The sequence below is a fragment of the Mobula birostris genome, chromosome 6, assembly GCF_030028105.1.
Source record: "Mobula birostris isolate sMobBir1 chromosome 6, sMobBir1.hap1, whole genome shotgun sequence".
NCBI classification, from domain to species: domain Eukaryota; kingdom Metazoa; phylum Chordata; class Chondrichthyes; order Myliobatiformes; family Myliobatidae; genus Mobula; species Mobula birostris.
The window spans coordinates 178,750,977-178,769,898 of NC_092375.1; the positions used below are offsets into that span (position 1 = coordinate 178,750,977).

Below are 18,922 nucleotides of genomic sequence, written 5' to 3' on the forward strand. Positions count from 1 at the left end.
GAACAAGCCTTCACAGGAGGAACATGCAACCTCCACACAGACAGCACTGGACTGGGTCTGGGTCACTAGAGCTATGAGGTTGCAACAGTACTAGTTGTGTCAATGTACCGTACATATTTCATCATATATTAATTACTGTCGATATTTTAAAATTTGACTGACATTTTATTTTTTCTACCTTTACTTTTAGAACCTTGAGGAGAGGAGAAGATGGTGGCGCGACGTAGCACGCAGCGGCCATTCCGGTGATGAATATCTGTTATCTGTCAAGTAGGGTGCCGTGCACAATTCTGATTTGATGGAGACAGATGTGAGAGCACAGAGGAACATCTGGTGAAACTTCTGAAATGCCTGTTTCGCTGCCACTGCTACTGTGTGATCCAGAATCTCCGGAGGGGAAGGCCCCGAGTCCTCGGCTTTGCTTGTTGTTCGGCGGCCGGGGCGGGGTCAAAGCGCTCGGCAGAGGATGGTGCTCGGTGCTCAGTGCCGGAGGGCTGGTCGGAGGCTCAAAGCTTTCAGACGGACTCAAGAGTCAGCTGTGGTCGGGTGCTTCCAGGGTGCTGCATCGGCAAGTTTGCGGCGCTGGAAGTTCATGGCAGGGAGAGTTTCTCCCTTCTAACATCTGTGTGAGATGATGAAGCTATCGGGACTTCGAGACTTTTTTTACCGTGCCATTGGTCTGCTTTTTATCGAATTACGGTATTGCTTTTCACTGTTGTAACTATATGTTATAATTATGCGGTTTTTGTCAGTTTTAGTCTTGGTCGGTCCTGTGTTTCTGTAATATCATACTGGAGGAACATTGTATCATTTCTTAATGCATGCATTACTAAATGACAATGAACGAGGACTGAGTGTCCTCATAATCTAATCTTCTATTGCTCTCTTAATCTGATTTTTCTTTCCCTGATGAACAATCTTTCAACCTGTTTCCTTCCCTGCATATGCTGTTTTGAACAGCTAAATATTTCCAACATTTTTTTTAAAAACTTTGTTTTCACTCTCTGTCATTTTATTTTCTGCATCTGATTGGACATGAAATACTAATTAATACTTCCTGGTTCAGGTTTATCGGTACTCATTAACAATTTTTTTTATCTTATTGGTTAAAGTAATTGATAATTGAAATCCCTCTTAATGTAATTTCTCACAATGGACAGGGTGCTTTATTAAAAATTGGTTGCCAAAGCAAGAGATCACAGATTGTCTTTGGTAAGTGAAAATTAATGAAGCATGCTATTTAATCAGATGTGCTCCTGAATTTGTCATTTCTCTTTCACTGGTTACTGCATAAATTACAGAAATCAATAGTGTGTTTTTCTGGCTTGTTTACTTTAGAGTTTGTGAATATGTGCCATTATTAAACATGGGTCATCACATCTTCAGTGTGAATTTTGTGGTAGTCAATAGATTGTTTTCCAGTCTATTAGGTTATGTATATACGTGCTCAAGCAAATCACTATTCTATTTTTGGTGTTTTCAATATTGCATTAAAATAAAATTACCATGTCTGGAGAAAATGTTAAGAGTGAAACAAACGTATAAAATTACGTAAGTCCACCTGATGAGTGTCTCAATTTTCATTTATTTATATCCTCATTTCTCCCTCTCTTGGATGAGCCCCTCACCTTCCATATACTGCTCGTTCTTTCTCTCTCAAATAGTTTCTTCAATATCCTTGTGCCACAAGTACATTTAATACACATCCAAACATCAGCAATAGAGGGTAAAATGAAGGACTCAAAGAATAGCACACTACTTTGAATTTAGTCAGTTCTCAGAATATCAACTTATTGCCACAGAATAACATTTTCACATTTTCATTATTCTTATTCCTCTTAAAAAGTACAGACACATTTGAAATTTGGTGTATTGCAGTTCATGATAGTGAAAATAATCAGTAGTTCTGAAAAGTTATGGCAATCAATTGGCGGAAGAGAATGTTTAAACGTAGGACTCACAACACGCTGGAGGAACTCAGCAAGTCGGGCAGCATCCGTGGAAATGATGAGTCGACGTTTCGGGCCGGAACCCTTCGTCAGGACTGTAGGGGGAAGGGGCAGAGGCCCTATAAAGAAGGTGGGGGGAGGGTGGGAAGGAGAAGGCTGGTAGGTTCCAGGTGAAAAACCAGTAAGGGCAAAGATAAAAGGGTGGGGGAGGGGAGGCGGGGAGGTGATAGGAAAGGTGAAGAAAGAATAGGGGAAAACACAATGGGTAGTAGAAGGAGGCGGAACCATGAGGGAGGTGGTAGACAGCTGGGGGAGGGGGCAGAGTGACATACGGTTAGAGGAAGGGAGGGGGAGGGAATTACCGGAAGTTGGAGAATTCTATGTTCATACCAAGGGGCTGGAGACTACCTAGACGGTATATGAGGTGTTGCTCCTCCAACCTGAGTTTAGCCTCATCATGGCAGTAGAGGAGGCCATGTATGGACATATCTGAATGGGAGTGGGAAGCAGAGTTGAAGTGGGTGGCTACTGGGAGATCCTGTCTGTAAAGGGTTTGGAATTCATACACACCTTTCCCTGTCTTTTTCTGCTTGCTTAGCCATTTCACTTTTCAGTTCTTCAAGTCGCTGTTGGTATTTTTGTTCTAAGGTTTCCCTTCTACGTTGCTTCTCAGCATGACATCGCTTTACCTAAAGGCAAAGTGATGAATATTTTAATTTTTGAAAGCCGAAACAATTTTACTTTATGGAAAACTGGAAAAAGAAGGCATTTAATCTCTTCAAAATAGAAACAAAAGATGAGTATCACAAATATGTACAGTATCTGAAATACATCTTATGGAAAAGTTTGTTTGATGATGAACTTCAATAAAAAATAAATTACAAAAAAAATATGTTTGCATTTGTTCTTGATCCTTCAGTGTGTAATACAGCATGAAATGGTATAGCAAATTATGGGATCAGAAACAAGGCAAGCATGAGCAGAGTTGCAAACAGATACAACCAGGTTTATCATTCTTGATTCTTCACACAGTTGTCTGATTTGAAGTACATATTTATAGATGACAGGTAAAATCAAAACTGAATTACACAGTCTGCAACTGTAACAGAGAAGTGTACAACACAGGAACAGACCCTTCAGACCACAGTACTGTGCCAAGCTATTTAAACTAGTAATTAAATGCCTAATTAAACTAATCCTTTCAGTTTACAAAATGTCCATTTCTCTCCATTATTTGCACATTCAGGTGCCTAAGAGCTGCTTGAACACCTGTTATTGTAATTGCATGCACCAATAACCCTTAACATCCAGAAGACCAAGGAGATTATTGTGGACTTCAGGCATGCTAGGAGCCACAGTCACATCCCCATCTACATCAATGGAGCTGTAGTGGAGCGTGTATCAAACTTCAAATTCCTTGGTGTCCACATTTCTGAGGATCTCACCTGGTCCTTGAACTCCTCCTGCCTTTATTTCCTGCGGAGCATCAAGAAAGCTCACCCTTGATCCAGGATACTGACGGACTTTTACTGCTGTACCATTGAGAGCATACTCACCAACTGCATCTCAGTGTGGTATGGCAATTGTCCTGTATCGGACCGCAAAGCACTCCAGCGTGTGGTGAAAACTGCCCAGCAGATTATTGACACCCAATTGCCCACCATTGAGAACATCTACCATAAGCGTTGCTTGGGCAGGGTGAAAAGCACTATCAAGGATGCATCTCACCCTAACCATGGACTTTTTACTCTCCTCCCATCTGGTAGGCGCTACAGGAGGCTCCGCTCCCGCACCAGCAGGCACAGGAAGAGCTTCTTCCCTGAGGCTGTGACCCTGTTGAACCTCACATCACAGCGCTAAGCAGTATTGCACCCATATTGTACTGTCTCAGTACTTCTATATTTGTGTGCTGTAGCACTTACTTTTTATTTGCAGTTATTTTGTAAATAACACTATTCTTTGCATTTCTGGTTAGATGCTAACTGCATTTCATTGGCTTTGTATCTATACTCGGCACAATGACAATGAAGTTGAATCTAATCTAATCTAATGCATTTCAGGTACCTACCATTCTTTATGTAAAAAACTTGCCCCACATATTTCCTTTGAATATACCATGCCTATTAGTATTAATATATACCTTTTAGTATAAGAAGTTTGAACTACTGAAGTCAAACATACAATACACATTCTTTGCCTCCCTTACAACCTGGATAGCAACTTTCAGGGAGCTATGGACTTGGACCCCAAGATCCTATTGTACATCAACACCATTAAGATTCTTGCCATGAACAGTGTACTGCCACTTCATATTAGATCTCCCAAAGTTCAATGCCTTACATTAGCCAGACTAAATTCCATCGGCCATTTCTCTGCCAATTTCTGCAAATGATCTATATCTCGCTGTGTCCTTTGGCGATCTTCTAAATTATCCACAACACCACCAATCTTTTTTTTATCATGTGATCTTGTTAACCTATCCATCTACATTTTCATTCTGGTGATTTATATATGTCACAAACAGCAGAATCCCTGCAGAACACCACTAATCCAGACCTCTAGCCGGAATAAGTCTTATCAACCACTACTCTATGTCTTCAAACCAATTCTGAAACCAAAGGGCTTATTCACCATGAATTCCATCCATCTTAATCTTCTGAATGAGCCTAAACATAATTAAGATAGATATTAATTCTCAATGCTGTATTTGTTTTGAGTCTCTGAGGATATGTAAAGAAGCACATTGCAATTAGCTTTATGTCATTTCATACAGTAATTTAAAAAGGAGAGAAAGCTGCCAGATTACCAGTTAACAATTCGCAATGTACAAACCATCTACCTTTTCTTTATCGATAGCTCTGCGGCACATTTCCTTTTCTACTTCTTTTTTATGTTGCTCTATTTCTCTCTCTTTTTTCTCAGCAGCTATAACAGCTTCCAGTCTAGCCATTTCTTCCTGTTGTGCACGCATTTGTTGAACCTGGACACAACTGCCACAGTATTAATGATAATAGAAGTTCACACCTTTGAATGTTCACATTAAAATCACTTTCCTTTTCTTCAAAATAGAGTTCAGCAAAGGTAAAAGCACTACATCATGGATATGTCACCAGCTCAAGCATAACTTGAGCAAAACACACATCATCCGAAGCTCACCCACAATTGAAGGATGATGAATTGGGAGACAAGTTGACAAGGTGACAAGGTATAAGAGTATATTAAATAATTTTGTAAAATAAATATCTACTAATTCCTCAATTTAGCACTACAGTCATATTTTAATGTCTCTATGAATCAATATTTCTGCATACCTTTTTGTTTAATTCAGCACAGATTTGCTGTTGCTTCTGTCTGTCATGTGCTTGTATCATCACAGCTTCATGAACAATACAGGCTTCAGCAAATATCATCATCGTTTTTGTCAGTAGGTCTTTCTTGTCTCGGGCCCAGCTTTGAATCAAAATCTTCCAGCGTTCCCTCTTATATTGAAGCGTGTCCCATAATCTCCAATGCTCAATCTGGAACAAACACTATTATTTTCTCAGCAATAATCTATTTTTCATACTTCTCTTATTAATTGATTTTATTTTGAACTCTGTTCTGTGAAAAGAAGTCTTAAAAGGAAGACATTTATGGGATAATAAGTTATCTAGAATCAGGTAATTATTTAGTGCTGATGAATGGTACACATATGACTTAATTTGCCCAATATGAAACATTTCTAGCTAAGGCACACACTATTCTGATCATGTGATCCCACTTCCAAAAGATCCATTCCCTTAAATCAACATGAAATCGTGATGTCTATACAAGTCACATTAAATGTGGTTTATTAAATTTTGTAAATGCATTAGATGAAAGTCTGAACAATTTCAAGTGACACTTCAACTCTTTGTGGGCTCTCGGCACTTCAAGTGTCTGTACAAGTTAAACATTGTAGGTTTGTTAAATGTTTGCTTACAGTGGTTGGATTCTTTCTGGCCTCAGGCACAATGGCACGAGAACAAAAGATCAAATAGTTTGTCTCTGTGTGTCTCGCTGGATTGAACCACTGTTTTGCTTTGTTCTTGGGACTTCAGCTAGACTGAGGGATCGCGATCAGTGCCTAGGATGGACCCAGGGTGATTTCACAAGTTGGAATTCGGTGTTCCCTGGAGAACAGCAACAATCAAGTGGGGACTTTGAATGATGAGCCCTGAAATATTTGTGGAAATCTTCGTAACTTGTGTGGTTTATTAATAAAGTAGGCTTAAGTTACTTTGTTGCCCGTGTACGCATATTACCACATTTCCTGGACACACTCATGTTGGTTTGGGTCTTTTGGATCTGATCAACCCAGGCCATTACAGACACACACTATTATGATAATGTGATCCCACTTCCAGAAGAGCTGTATTGTTAAATCAGCTTGAAATCTATATAAGTCACATTAAATGGGGTCACATTTGTCCAGACCAAATCTGCCAACTTTATTGGAGCAAACTTCTAGTCATCCACACTGAATGAATTACACATGCCTTCAATCAAAGAAAGTGAGTATTTATAAATAAATAAAAGCAAGAGCCAAGGGGTTCATTCATAAGATTTTCCAAAAGACACAAACTGGGGGAATAAAAAAAGTTGAACTTAGTTATTCCCACTAAATGTCACATCCTGAAGCAACTGAGAGCATTAAATACATGAAAGCTCCCGAGACTAAACAGCTATAGCGCACTCCAGAACTAACCACTTCTCTAACCAAGCAGTTTTAATACAGTTACAAAACTGTTATCTACTTTAGTAACAAACAAAAGAAAATCTACAGATGCTGGAAATCCGAGCAACACACACAAAATGCTGGAGGAACTCAGCAGGCCAGACAGCATCTATGGAAAAAAGTACAGCTGATGTTTCAGGCTGCCTGGCCTGCTGAGTTCCTCCAGCATTTTGTGTGTGTTGCATCTACTTTAATAAATTTGGAGTCCTCATACAGGGGTTCACCACAAAATGTTGATTATCCCTTTACCTCTAGTGCCTGACCCATTGAGCTCCTCCAGCATCTGTTTTTTTTTTGCTCCATATTCCAGCATCTATGGTCTCTTGCAGCCCACCTTTGGAAAATTGCTCAGGTACATTCTGTACACAGAAAGTAGAACAAATCCAGTATGTTTAAGTCCCACTCAGTTTTATCTCAATCATCAGCATAGTTTTGGAAGATGCTATCAAGAGTTTATCAATGGGCACTCATTCATCACCGACTTCCTCACTGATGCTCAGTTCAGTTTCACCACGAACACTTAGCTCCCAATATCATCTCAGCCTTAGCCAAAATATGGACCAAAATGTTCATATCCAGAGGAGGGATGACAGCGACTAGCCTTGACATCAAGACAGCAAGTGACGACATGAGACATCAAGGAGTCCTGGTGAAACTGAAGTCAGTTATCAAGAGGAAAACACTCCGAAGGTTGCAGAATAATGCAGGGAAAAAAAGATAATAATTGTTGGCAATCAATCATAGCAGCCCCAGATACAGCTGTAGCATATTCAACCATTTTTAACTGTTTCATGAATGATTGCTTGTCATCATAAGTTTTGAACTTACGTCTATTGTTGATTTTACTATGTGCAATTCCATTAGTAAATCCTCCATTTGGCCCATCAAGTCTGCTCTGCAATTCCATCAGGGCTTATTTATTATCCCTCACAATCCTATTCTTCTGCCTTCTCCCTGTAATCTTTGACAGCCTGACTAATCAAGAATCTATCAACCTTTACTTTAAATATACAGAATGACTTGGCCTCCACAGCTGTCTGTGGCAATGAATTCCACAGAGTCACTATTCTCTGGCTAAAGAAATTCCTCTTCATCCCTGTTTGAAATGGATGTCCCTCTATTTTGAGGTGGTGCCTTCTGGTCGTAGGCTCACCTTCTATAGGAAACATCCTCTCCACATCCACTCTACCTAGGCCTAACTTGTACGCCATTCAAGGATGGTCTAATAAGCAACATGATCAGAGCTCGAAGTTTTCGACGACTCCGAGTCAGACTGTGGTCGGGCATGGCGGGAAGAGTTTTCTTCCTTCTTCCGTCTGCGTGAGATGTGGGACTTTCGAGAGACCTTGAACTTCTTTACTGTGCCATGGCCTGTTCTTCATCAAGTTATGGTATTGTTGCACTGTTGTAACTATATGTTATAATTATGTGGTTTTAGTTAGTTTTTCAGTCTTGGTCTGTCCTGTACTTTATTACTTTATTAATCCCGAGGGAAACTTAGTTTCGTTACAGACGCACTAACCAAGAATAGAGCGTAAATATAGCAATACAAAAAAAAAACCAACAACCAAACACCAAAATGCAAACTATGTCAGATGGAAAATAAGTCCAGGACCAGTCTATTGGTTCAGGGTGTCTGACCCTCCACAGGAGGAGCTGCACGTTCGATGGCCACAGGCAGGAACGACCTCCCGTGTCGCCAAGTGTTGTATCACGGTGGAATGTGGCCGAAGTCCAACAGTAAAAAGTTCAATATCCAGTTTGCAAACGCTCGATCATAATATACCCCGGATTGCACCATCCGTTGTTAGCCAGAACAGTAAGCACCCAATTCCTTTACGATTACTGCTCTCAGTGTACTTCCAGTCAGGGGGAACGGTATTACTCACCGAACTCCTCTTCTCCAAAGGTCTCTGTTGTCTCAACCCGGTCCTCTTTCCTCGGCTTTGTGATCCCCCTCTGTGTGTTTTCCTCCGGATTTCAGCAGGTGTGTCCGCCGCTCTGTTCGCTAAGCCGGCCGGTGTTTGCTGGTCCGTGGAATATACAATGCGACCTTGCTTCTGTCCCGCGTGTCGGGATGTAACCCGGCACACTGGAGGAATATTGTATCATTTCTTAATGCATGCATTACTAAATGACAATGAAAGAGGACTGTGTGTCCTCATAATCTAATCTAATCTAATATTCTATACCTCTAGAAATGAATACCAACATTCCATTCACCTTCTTCACCACCAACTCAACCTGGAGGTTAACCTTTAGGGTATCCTACACAAGGACTCCCAAGTCCCTTTGCATCTCCGCATTTTGTATTTCATTTGCCACTTCTTTGCCCATTCCCCTAAACTATCTAAGTCTCTCTGCAGGCTCTCTGTTTCCTCAACACTACCAGCTCCTCCGCCTCTCTTTGTATCATCGGCAAATTTAGCCACAAATCCATTAATCCCATAGTTCAAATCACTGACATCGTAATATATCGTAAAAGGAACAGTCCCAACACCGACTCCTGTGGAACTCCACTAGTAACTGGCAGCCAGCAAGAATGGGATCCTTTTATGCCCGCTCTCTGTTTTCTGTCAATCAGTGAATGCTCCACCCATGCGAGTAACTTCTCTGTAATTCCATGGGCTCTTATCTTGCTAAGCAGCCTCATGTGCAGCACCTTGTCAAAGGCCTTCTGAAAATCCAAGTACACCACATCCACTGCATCTCCTTTGTCTACCCTGCTTGTAATTTCCTCAAAAAATTGCAGTAGGTTAGTCAGGCAGGATTTTCCTTTCATAAAACCATGCTGGCTTTGGCCTATCTTGTCATGTGCCTGAAAGTACTCCGTAATCTCATCCATAACAATCAATTCCAACAACTTTCCAACCACCGATGTGAGTCTGACAGACCTATAGTTTCCTTTCTGCTGCCTCCCACCCTCCCACCACTGTGTAGTAACGTTTGCAATTTTCCAGTCATCCGGTAAACGCCAGAATCTATTGATTCTTGAAAGATCATTGTTAATGCCTCCGCAATCTCTCCAGCTACTTCCTTCAGAACCCGAGGGTGCATTCCATCAGGTCCAGGAGACTTATCCACCCTCAGACCTTGAAGTTTCCTGAGCACCTTCTCAGTTGTAATTATCACTACACCTACTCTACTTCCCTAACACTCTGGAATGCCCAGTATACTGCAGATGTCTTCCACTGTGAAGACTGATGCAAAATACGCATTCAGTTCCTCTGCCAACTCTGTGTCTCTCAATATCTCCAGCATCATTTTCTATTGGTTCTACATCTACCCTCATCTCTCTTTTACCCTTTATATACTTAAAAAAGCTTTTAGTATCTTCTTTGATATTACTTGCCAGCTTCTGTTCATAATTCATCTTTCCCTTCCTAATGACACTTCTTAGTTTCCTCCTGCAAGTATCTAAAAGCTTCCCAATCCTCTATCTTCCCACTAGCTCTGGCTTCCTTGTACACCCTCTCTTTTGCTTTTACTTTGGCTCTGACTTCACTTGTCAGCCACAGTAGTGTCCTTCTTCCATTTGAAAATTTCTTCTTATTTGAAATATATCTGTTTCGCACTTTCCTCATTTTTTGCAGACATTCCAGCCATTGCTGCTTTGTTGTCCTTCCTGCTGGTGTCCCTTTCCAGTCAACTTTGGCGAGTTCCCTTCTCATGCCACTGTAATTTCATTCATTCCACTGAAATAACGACACATTGGAATTTAGTTTCTCCTTCTCAAATTTCAAAGTGAACTCGATCACATTGTGATCACTGTTTCCTAAGGGTTCCTTAATCTTAAACTCCCTTATCACCTCCAGATCATTGCACAACACCCAATCCAGCACAGCCAATCCCCTAGTGGGCTCAACAACAAACTGTTCTAAAAAGCCATCCCTTAGACATTCTAAAAATTCTCTCTTGAGGTCCAGTACTGGTCTGGTTTTCCCAATCCACTTTCATGTTAAAATCCCCAACGATTATCATGACATTGTCCTTCTGACATGCCTTTTCTCTCTCCTGCTGTAATTTGTAATCCACATCCTGGCTGCTGTTTGGAGGCCTGTACACAACAGCCATTAGGGTCCTTTTACCCTTGCCATTTCTTAACTCAACCCATAGAGACTCTACACCTTCCAACCCTTCAGCCCACAATGTTGTGCCAACCATGTAAATTACTCTAGAAACCGCCTAGAATTTCCCTACTGCATAACCCTCTATTCTTCGAAGCTCTGAGTTTGCACTGATTTACTCAAATACACATTGAATAGATTTCTTTCATATTATTGGAAATACTTCGTGAGTTACTTGAGACATAACATGGTAAATACAACATACAAACTCTAGGCTAATTAACTGGAGTGGATAGTTAATTACATTATCAATTCTGTCTTATTAGAAAGCAAAGCAAATGAGATATCTTAGACTCATTTGTCCAGAAATGCCTCATTTCATAAATTAATTGCATAGCATTCCAGAAGCAAGAATACTAGCCAATTTTTACTTCTTTAATCGGACAAGTTGCTGGCTAACTATGGAAAAAAGATTGCTACATGGGCTTAAATATTTAACTTATCATGACTGGGCATTCTTGGACTGCACAACTGACTCTGTGAAACATACAGTTAAAATACTGGATAATAGTATCATGGTGGATGTGAGGATTTTTTGTTAATTTAGAATGCAGTCAGCGTGTGGAATTCGTTTCTGTTGCAAAGGTGCTGGAAGCATAATTAATCAGAGATTTCAAAGATGAATCTAATAGGATTAAAGTAACACTTCACATGTTACGTAGAAGTAATGGGAGAATGAAACTGATCGGATTGCTTTGAAATGGCATTGACTTGTGGATTAACTGGCCTCAAGTACCAAAGCTATTTTATGTTATAATAATGCAAAAAAAAAGATTTTTGATTAAGTCAACCAGCCGCCTCAGTTATTTTGGTTTGAAAGAACATAGTACATTTACTATTATAAGGAGTACAGAGATTCTTTTGCAATGCTCCCAAAAATGCTTGAATTTTCTGTGTGATGGGTGTCTTTGATATTAGTCCCAAATTTTGCTTTTGAAAATATGAATTTTACACTATAACCCTGCTTTCATAGAGCAGTGTCAGTTTCATCCTTGGATCCCAACATTTATACAGCAAGGCCAATAGCAGGTCAAGTGCAACACAGCACCTCTCCGACAGCAGGCAATATTATTTAGGACTGTTTTATAATATGTTAAGTAATCTGGCTACATCCAGATGGTTCAGGAGCACAGTGGGACCTTCATGAAATATCAAAGGCATTTAATCAGTCCCTATTTTATCTACAGCCCTTAAAGGCATTATCTGGCTGAAATACAAATATCAAGAAACAGCAAATGTGGTAATAAAAAAAACACATTTGCTTCAAGTTCATCCTTTAGAGTATGGGTAGCCATAGACACTCAAACAATATCCAACCAATGATGAAACAAACTGATATACTACATACTTTGCCTTACTTAACCATGTTCTAAGCAATAGTAATTCTTAACATCAAGTTCTGCATTATTTTCAGAATTTGCATATCTCTATTGTATCTTGAAAACCAAGATGGAGTACACTTTCAAGGTGCTATAGAAATGATGGCTTATATAATTTTAGTACCAACCTACTGTACTGATAACATCATTCTCCAGTATATTTCTTATGTGTAATAATTTACTTTTTATTAATTTTACATAAACTGTCTGTTTCTAAAAAGACAATCATTTATTGACCCACACCAGTTGTTCTTGGTAGGTGCTAAGGAACTAACTTTTTCAACAACTGTAGTTTAAGGCTCTCTCAGGGTTGATTAGTGAAACATTACAGAATTGAGATCTGGCAATGATGCCAAACAGCAATATAATTCAAAGTGAGGATGATGTGTGACTTGGAACTTGGAGGTGGTGGTGATCTCATGATGTTTCTGTCCCTGTGCATCTTGGCAGCAGGGGCACAGGTTTGGAAGGCTCTGGAAATACTGCACTACTGAATACTAGAGCCCCTAGATTTCTTTCCCAAAATCATTCACAGGAGTTGTATGTTACTATTCAAAACTCCTTACAGCACTGAGTTTTATCCACAACTGGAGCATTAACATAAATACAGATATTTTTATCTATTTGGTTTTATTGGTTCTTCAGTTGCTTCTTCCGTTTCAACTACCATCCCAGCTAATCACTTGTTGGAAGTTTGACTACTCAAGGAACTCAAGCAGTTTCATATCACTTATCTGAATAAAAGAGAAATTACTTCAAAATAACATTTTGAAACAGTGTACACATCTTTCACTATTTAAATGACAAACCATATCTTGCTTGGACTTATATGGTAGCAACCTCATCATCATATCCAGGAAAAGCATGCTTCGATTCTGTGTCTCATGAGAATACAAATCCGCAATAACTTGAAAAGTCCAATGTTCTTCTTCATTCCAACCACAATTTCTGAAAAAAGAAGATATGCAAATCATTGTAAACACAAAAACATACTTATTATGACTGGAATATAATAAAGGTAAACTTAAAAGATGTATCTTTTCTTATTTTGATGAGCAAGACGTAAGGAGTAAGTATGAAAATTTCTATATGGATATTTTCTGCTCATTCTGATTCCTGTACATTTCAAAGAGACTTCTCTTGAGTTGCTTCACACATTTGGAGCCTTCCAGTGATAAAACTGCCTATTTTCCACTGGAATTATCTGAAAAGAGAAGTTAAAATTCTGAAGATTTAGTTTTGCCCAGTTATGCCCCAGTATGAATTGCACTTAATTGTTTAAGATAGCAGCTGACATGAACAGTAGGTTTCTGACGAAAAAAAGTTTGTACTTTTCTTAGGGCAAACTCCTAAAAAGATATATTTAGAATGTCAAGACAAGTCAAGTTTATTGTCATTTAACATACATATATGTAACATATATAACCATATAAGGTATATAGAAACAAGATATTTCTCTGAACCAGGGAGTAAAGCATAACACATAACACACGATAACTTACGAAGGTAAGGATAAAATCTACAGATGAATCACACATAAATAACAAACTAAAGTGGATTAATATTAAATATTGTAAGGTACAAAATAGACTAACCAGTAACACTTTGAATACAGTACAGCAGGGAGTTCAGAAACTTAATAGCCTGGGGGAAGACACTGTTTCTCATCTTGACCATTCTTGCTTTTATGCTTCGTAGTCTCTTGCCTGATGGTAGAAAGTCAAAGAGATTGCTGGATAGATATGTGGGATCCTTAATAATACCAAGGGCCCTGCATACGCAGTGCCTCTGATAAGTGTCCCTGATGGATGGTAGGGAGACCCCTATCATCCTTTCAGCTGTTCTCACAGTTCTTTGTAGGAACTTCTGTTTCAATGCTCGACTGCTCCCATATCAGATGGAGATGCAACTTGTCAGGACATTCTCAATGGTGCTCCTGTAAAACACAGCTAAGATGGGGGGGGGGTGCTTGTACTCGCAGAGGGAGGTTGGTTCGTCTGCACCTTCCTGAAGCCCACAATGATTTCCTTCGTCTCCTCCACATTCAGGCTTAGGTTGTTCTTCTCACACCAATCCACCAGCCACTCCACTTACACTCTATAATATTCCATCTCGTCATTGTTCTTGATAAGGCCAACAACTTTTGTGTCATCCACAAACCTGATGACATGGTTTGAGCTAGATCCTGCGACACAGTCATGCATCAGCAGCAGCAGCAGGCTAAGTACACAGCCTTGGTGAGCACCAGTGCTCAGCGTAATGGGACGAGAGATGTTGCTGTCCACGTGGACTGACTAAAGCCTTACTGTTACAAAGTCCAGTATCCAAGGGAGGAATGTGCTAAACAACACAATTACTGGAGACAAGTTGGATGTACTGATATATGCTTTCTCCCATGGTCCGCTCTCCTCTTCTATTAGATGCCCTTTCTCCCATGGCCCACTCTCCTCGCCTATTGGATTCCCTTTCTCCCATGATCCACTGTCCTCTTCTATCAGATTCCCTTTCTCCTATCGTCCACTTTGCTTTCCTATCAGATTCCTTCTTCTCCAGCCCTTTACCTTTTTCACCTATCACCTCTTAGCTTCTTACTTCATCCACCCCCCTTCCCTCACCCATCTTGCTTCACCTATCACCTTCCAGCTTGTGTTCCTTCCTGTCCCCCCATCTTCTTATTCTGTCATCTTTCTAGCCCTGATGAAGGGTCTCAGTCCAAAATGTTGACTGCCTAGTCTCCCCCATAGATGCTGCCTGACCTGCTGAGTTCCTCCAGCATTTTGTGTCTGTTACTCTGGAAGATCTTTTCCTGGTTGTATTGTTTCACATTTATATATACATATATTGCTTCAGAACTGAGGGAATTCCATCTTATTTGAATGGAAGCCAGGTATAAGTTGACCCTTGTCTACGGCCTTTAAGCTTGGGAAAAAGGATGTAGAAAGTCAAATCCTGCTGCTGTAATGATAACAGCATCAGGGCTTTTAATCCACTGCCAGAAGAAGGCATTCAGCCCAAATCTCTGACTCAACTTTGTGAAATAAAACTATACTTAATTTTTCAAGGGCTCTGATATTTGTTTCCAAGGTCCCTTTGTTGGCAGAAAAGCATGTCAGAAATCCCTTCTCTTTGTTTGTATGGTTGCTCTAAACCTGTGCCTATTGCAGTGAAGGTGTTCTGATTTATACCAGGTCCAGAACAAATCTTGCAGCAATGCAAAAGTTGCAGAGACTAATGATATATACGTATCATGCTGTCACTTTTAATATACTGATTGTTCAAAAGCGTCGTGATTTTGCGATTCAACTTCGTAGAATCATACAGTCACAAAACAATACAGCAGAGATATCAGTCCCTTGACCCTCTGAGTCCATGACAACTATGGCCCCAATTTCCTGATTTTGGCCCATATCCCTCTATGCCCCACCCTTGCGTATACCTATCCAAATGTTCCTTTCTGATACTATTGTACCTACCTCAATCACTTCCTCCCATTATTTACGCCATATGCTCACTACTTTCTGCATGAAAAGTTTGTCCCTCAAGTCCCTTTTAAATTTTTCCCCTTACCCTAAATCTATAGCCCCCAGTTTTGGACTCCCCAATGTTGGGAAAAAGACTGCCACTTATGATTTTATAAACTTCTATAAGCCTTCTTCATTCTTAGTTGCTCCAAAAAATAAAGCCTAGCCTGGCCACCCTCTCCCTATAACTCAGTCTCTCCAATCCTAGCAACAATCTTGTGGATGTTTTCTGCATGTTTTCCAGTTTAACAATGTCTTTCCTATAACAGGAAGACTAAAACTTTAGAAAGTACTCCAAGTATGGCTTCAGCAAACACTTATACAACTACAACATAATGTCCCAACTCCTATATCTTAATGAAGGTCAGTGTGGTTAACACCTTCTTCACCTTTCTGACACTGTCTACATATGAAGCCACTTTCAATGATTTTTGTAATTGTAGTCCCCAGTTCTTCTGTTCCATTACATCCCTAGTGTCCTACAGTTCCTAGTATAATCCTACGCTGGTTTGGCTTTCCAAACTGTATCACATCAGATTTATCTTACCCATTTGCTATTCCCCAGCCCACTTCTTCCCCTGTAATCTACAAGAATCTTCTTCACTCTCAACAACGCTTCTTCAACTCAACAAAATAATTTTGTGTCATCCACAAACTTACTCGTGAAGCTTTCTGCATTCGCATCCAAATCATTCATATCAATAACAAATAATAAGGGTGCCCATGTCAACCTCTGCAGCACACAATTAATTATGAATCTCCATTCTGAAAAACAATCTTCAACCATTATATTTCCTACCTCTGAGCCAATTTTGAAGCCACCTAAGAAACTCTCTCTGTATTCCATGGAACCTAATGATCTAGACCAATCAACCAGGTGGGACTTTGTTGAAGGCCTTGCTAAAGTCCAAACAGACCACATCCACTGCTCCATGCTCATCGACCATTTCAGTTACCTCTTCAAAACAACTCTAAAACGTTCATAAAGGCGTGACTTTCCATGCAAAAAGCCATGCTGACTACAAATAATCAGTCTCTGCCTATCCAAATTTTAGTAGATCCTGTCACTCAGAATTCCCTCCAGTAACTTACTCACCTCTAACCTCAGGCTGATTGGCCTCTGGCTCTTTATCTTGTCCTTGTTACATTTCTTAAACATGAACCACCTTCCAGTTTTTAGGAACTTTGCCAGTTGTTAATAATGAAGCAAAATCACGTCTGCAATTTCTTCTTCAGCTTTCCACAAAGTCCTCAGCTGCACCTGGTGAGGCCCTTGGAATTTATCTGTCTTAATATGCTGTAATTGCAGACTTTCAGTCATCCACAAACCTGTTGATCCAGTTTACCATATTATCAACTAGATGATAAACAAAAAAGAACCCAGCGCTGATTCCTGCAGCACTCCACTACTCCCAGGCTTCCAGACAGCGAGGCAACCATCTACTACCACTCTCTGACTTCCCCTGTGAAGTCAATGTCGAATCCAGTTTATTACCCCATCCTGAATGCTCAGTGACTAAATTTTCTTGACCAACGTCCCATGTGAGACCATGTTGAAGGCCTTGCTAAAGTACATTTAGACAACATCCACTACCTTTCCCAATAACCTCCTTGAAAAACTGTAAGATCAATTAGATATGACCTACCATGCATAAAGGAAGTCAAGCCATGGTCTTGATTTCACTGGACAACAAAGATTTTGCTTCCTGAATACTTTTGGCTGTACCTTATGATTTTGGGCTCCTGATCATGAAAATCATGGAAGTTCAGTATGAAGCACCGTTTTTTAAATAGCCTATACTTGTTATTTCAACTCATAATTCAAATCAACTAAAATGCTGCCCGCAATACCGGCTGATTAGTGTTGGACACTTAAGCAAGAAGCCTCAGACACTGAGCACAAACGAAAATCAACAACAAAACATTTTTAGCTTAGTTGAACAATTCAAAGCATCAGCAGTGTTACGCAATTAAATGCATTATATTCAATAAAAGTTAATGTATTGTTTCTCCAAATTTCTATGCGATTCAAGTAGTCTGAAATTATGTGTTCAGCTTCAAGTCGTCTATCTTAAACAAAAAGCATTTTGAGGAAGCAACACTTCCAAAAAGAAATTGTTGTCCAGTGTCTTACATATGAATGACAAATTAAGATTGACTCACATTTCATATATATTTTTTACAACTACATATATTACATTTTCATGATTTAACCATTCATAAAACAGGAAGATTTTTGGTTTCATTCTTTGTACAGTTGTTAATTACCTGTCTTCAGACTGAAGTTGTAGATTGATCTCCTCCAGCTGAGATTTATATTTTGCATTGAGATTCTGAAACTCCTGCATGACAGAGACCTTTAACCCAGGATAGGGGCATTTCAAATAATGTATATCCTCTGGAATGTCATCAAGATGAGGGGGAATTTCTTTCTGATAATATGGGAAAACATGTATAGATATTGGTAGATATTCTCATTGTAATCATGTTCATGCCTAATAATATCCTAAATTAAATTTGCAATCAGCACAGAACTTGTTAACAAACAAAAGAAAATCTGAAGATGGCAGAAATCCAAGCAACACACACAAAATGCTGGAGAAACACAGCAGGCCAGGCAGCATCTATGGAAAAGAGTAAAGTCGACGTTTCGAGACAAGACACTTCAGCAGTCCTGCTGAAGGGTCTTGGCCGGAAATGTCAATCGTACTCTTTTTTTCACAGAACTTGTTAATGCTGATTGAAAAACTACAGATCTCTACCAAATCAGAGAGTAACAATTGTTGGCAAATATTTCAGAATATGCGTGCTCTATTATATTAGAGTATTAGTAAAAATTTCAGTATTTCCTATTTGCATTGGATGATGTTTACTTCACTTTTTCAAATTTGTCAAGTTCTAAAGACTTCTATGACATCTCAGAGGTTGTAGCTTTATTAGTTAAATTTTGAATACACATATCCACAGACGATACAATGCTTTATGTCATGCTGAATAGTGTAGACGATTACCAAAGGACACAGCAGGATGTAGATCAGTAGCAAATATGGACAGATAGATGGCAAATGAGGTTTAATCTAGGAAAGAGTGAAGCACTGCACTATGAGAGATCAAGTATATGGGAGAATTCTTAACAATTTTGATGTACAGAGGGATTTTGGAGTCTAAGTTCATGGCTCATTGAAAGTAG

At 39.6% G+C, this 18,922-nt stretch overlaps 1 protein-coding gene across 3 annotated transcripts in view; it reads right to left on the reverse strand.

Moving 5' to 3' along the window:
* The window catches only part of LOC140199614 (coiled-coil domain-containing protein 148-like), a 116,241-nt gene that overhangs the window by 16,372 nt on the left and 80,947 nt on the right, over positions 1-18,922 (reverse strand). For 2 of the 3 annotated variants that reach the window (XM_072261987.1, XM_072261986.1), the window contains exons 8-12: positions 18,001-18,164; positions 13,021-13,159; positions 5,261-5,467; positions 4,789-4,929; positions 2,520-2,638 (exon numbers count right to left, since the gene is read on the reverse strand). In XM_072261987.1, coding sequence (XP_072118088.1) covers positions 2,520-2,638; positions 4,789-4,929; positions 5,261-5,467; positions 13,021-13,159; positions 18,001-18,164 — 770 coding nt within the window. The remainder of the gene's footprint in view (positions 1-2,519; positions 2,639-4,788; positions 4,930-5,260; positions 5,468-13,020; positions 13,160-18,000; positions 18,165-18,922) is intronic. The other variant, XM_072261988.1, reaches the window with a different exon arrangement.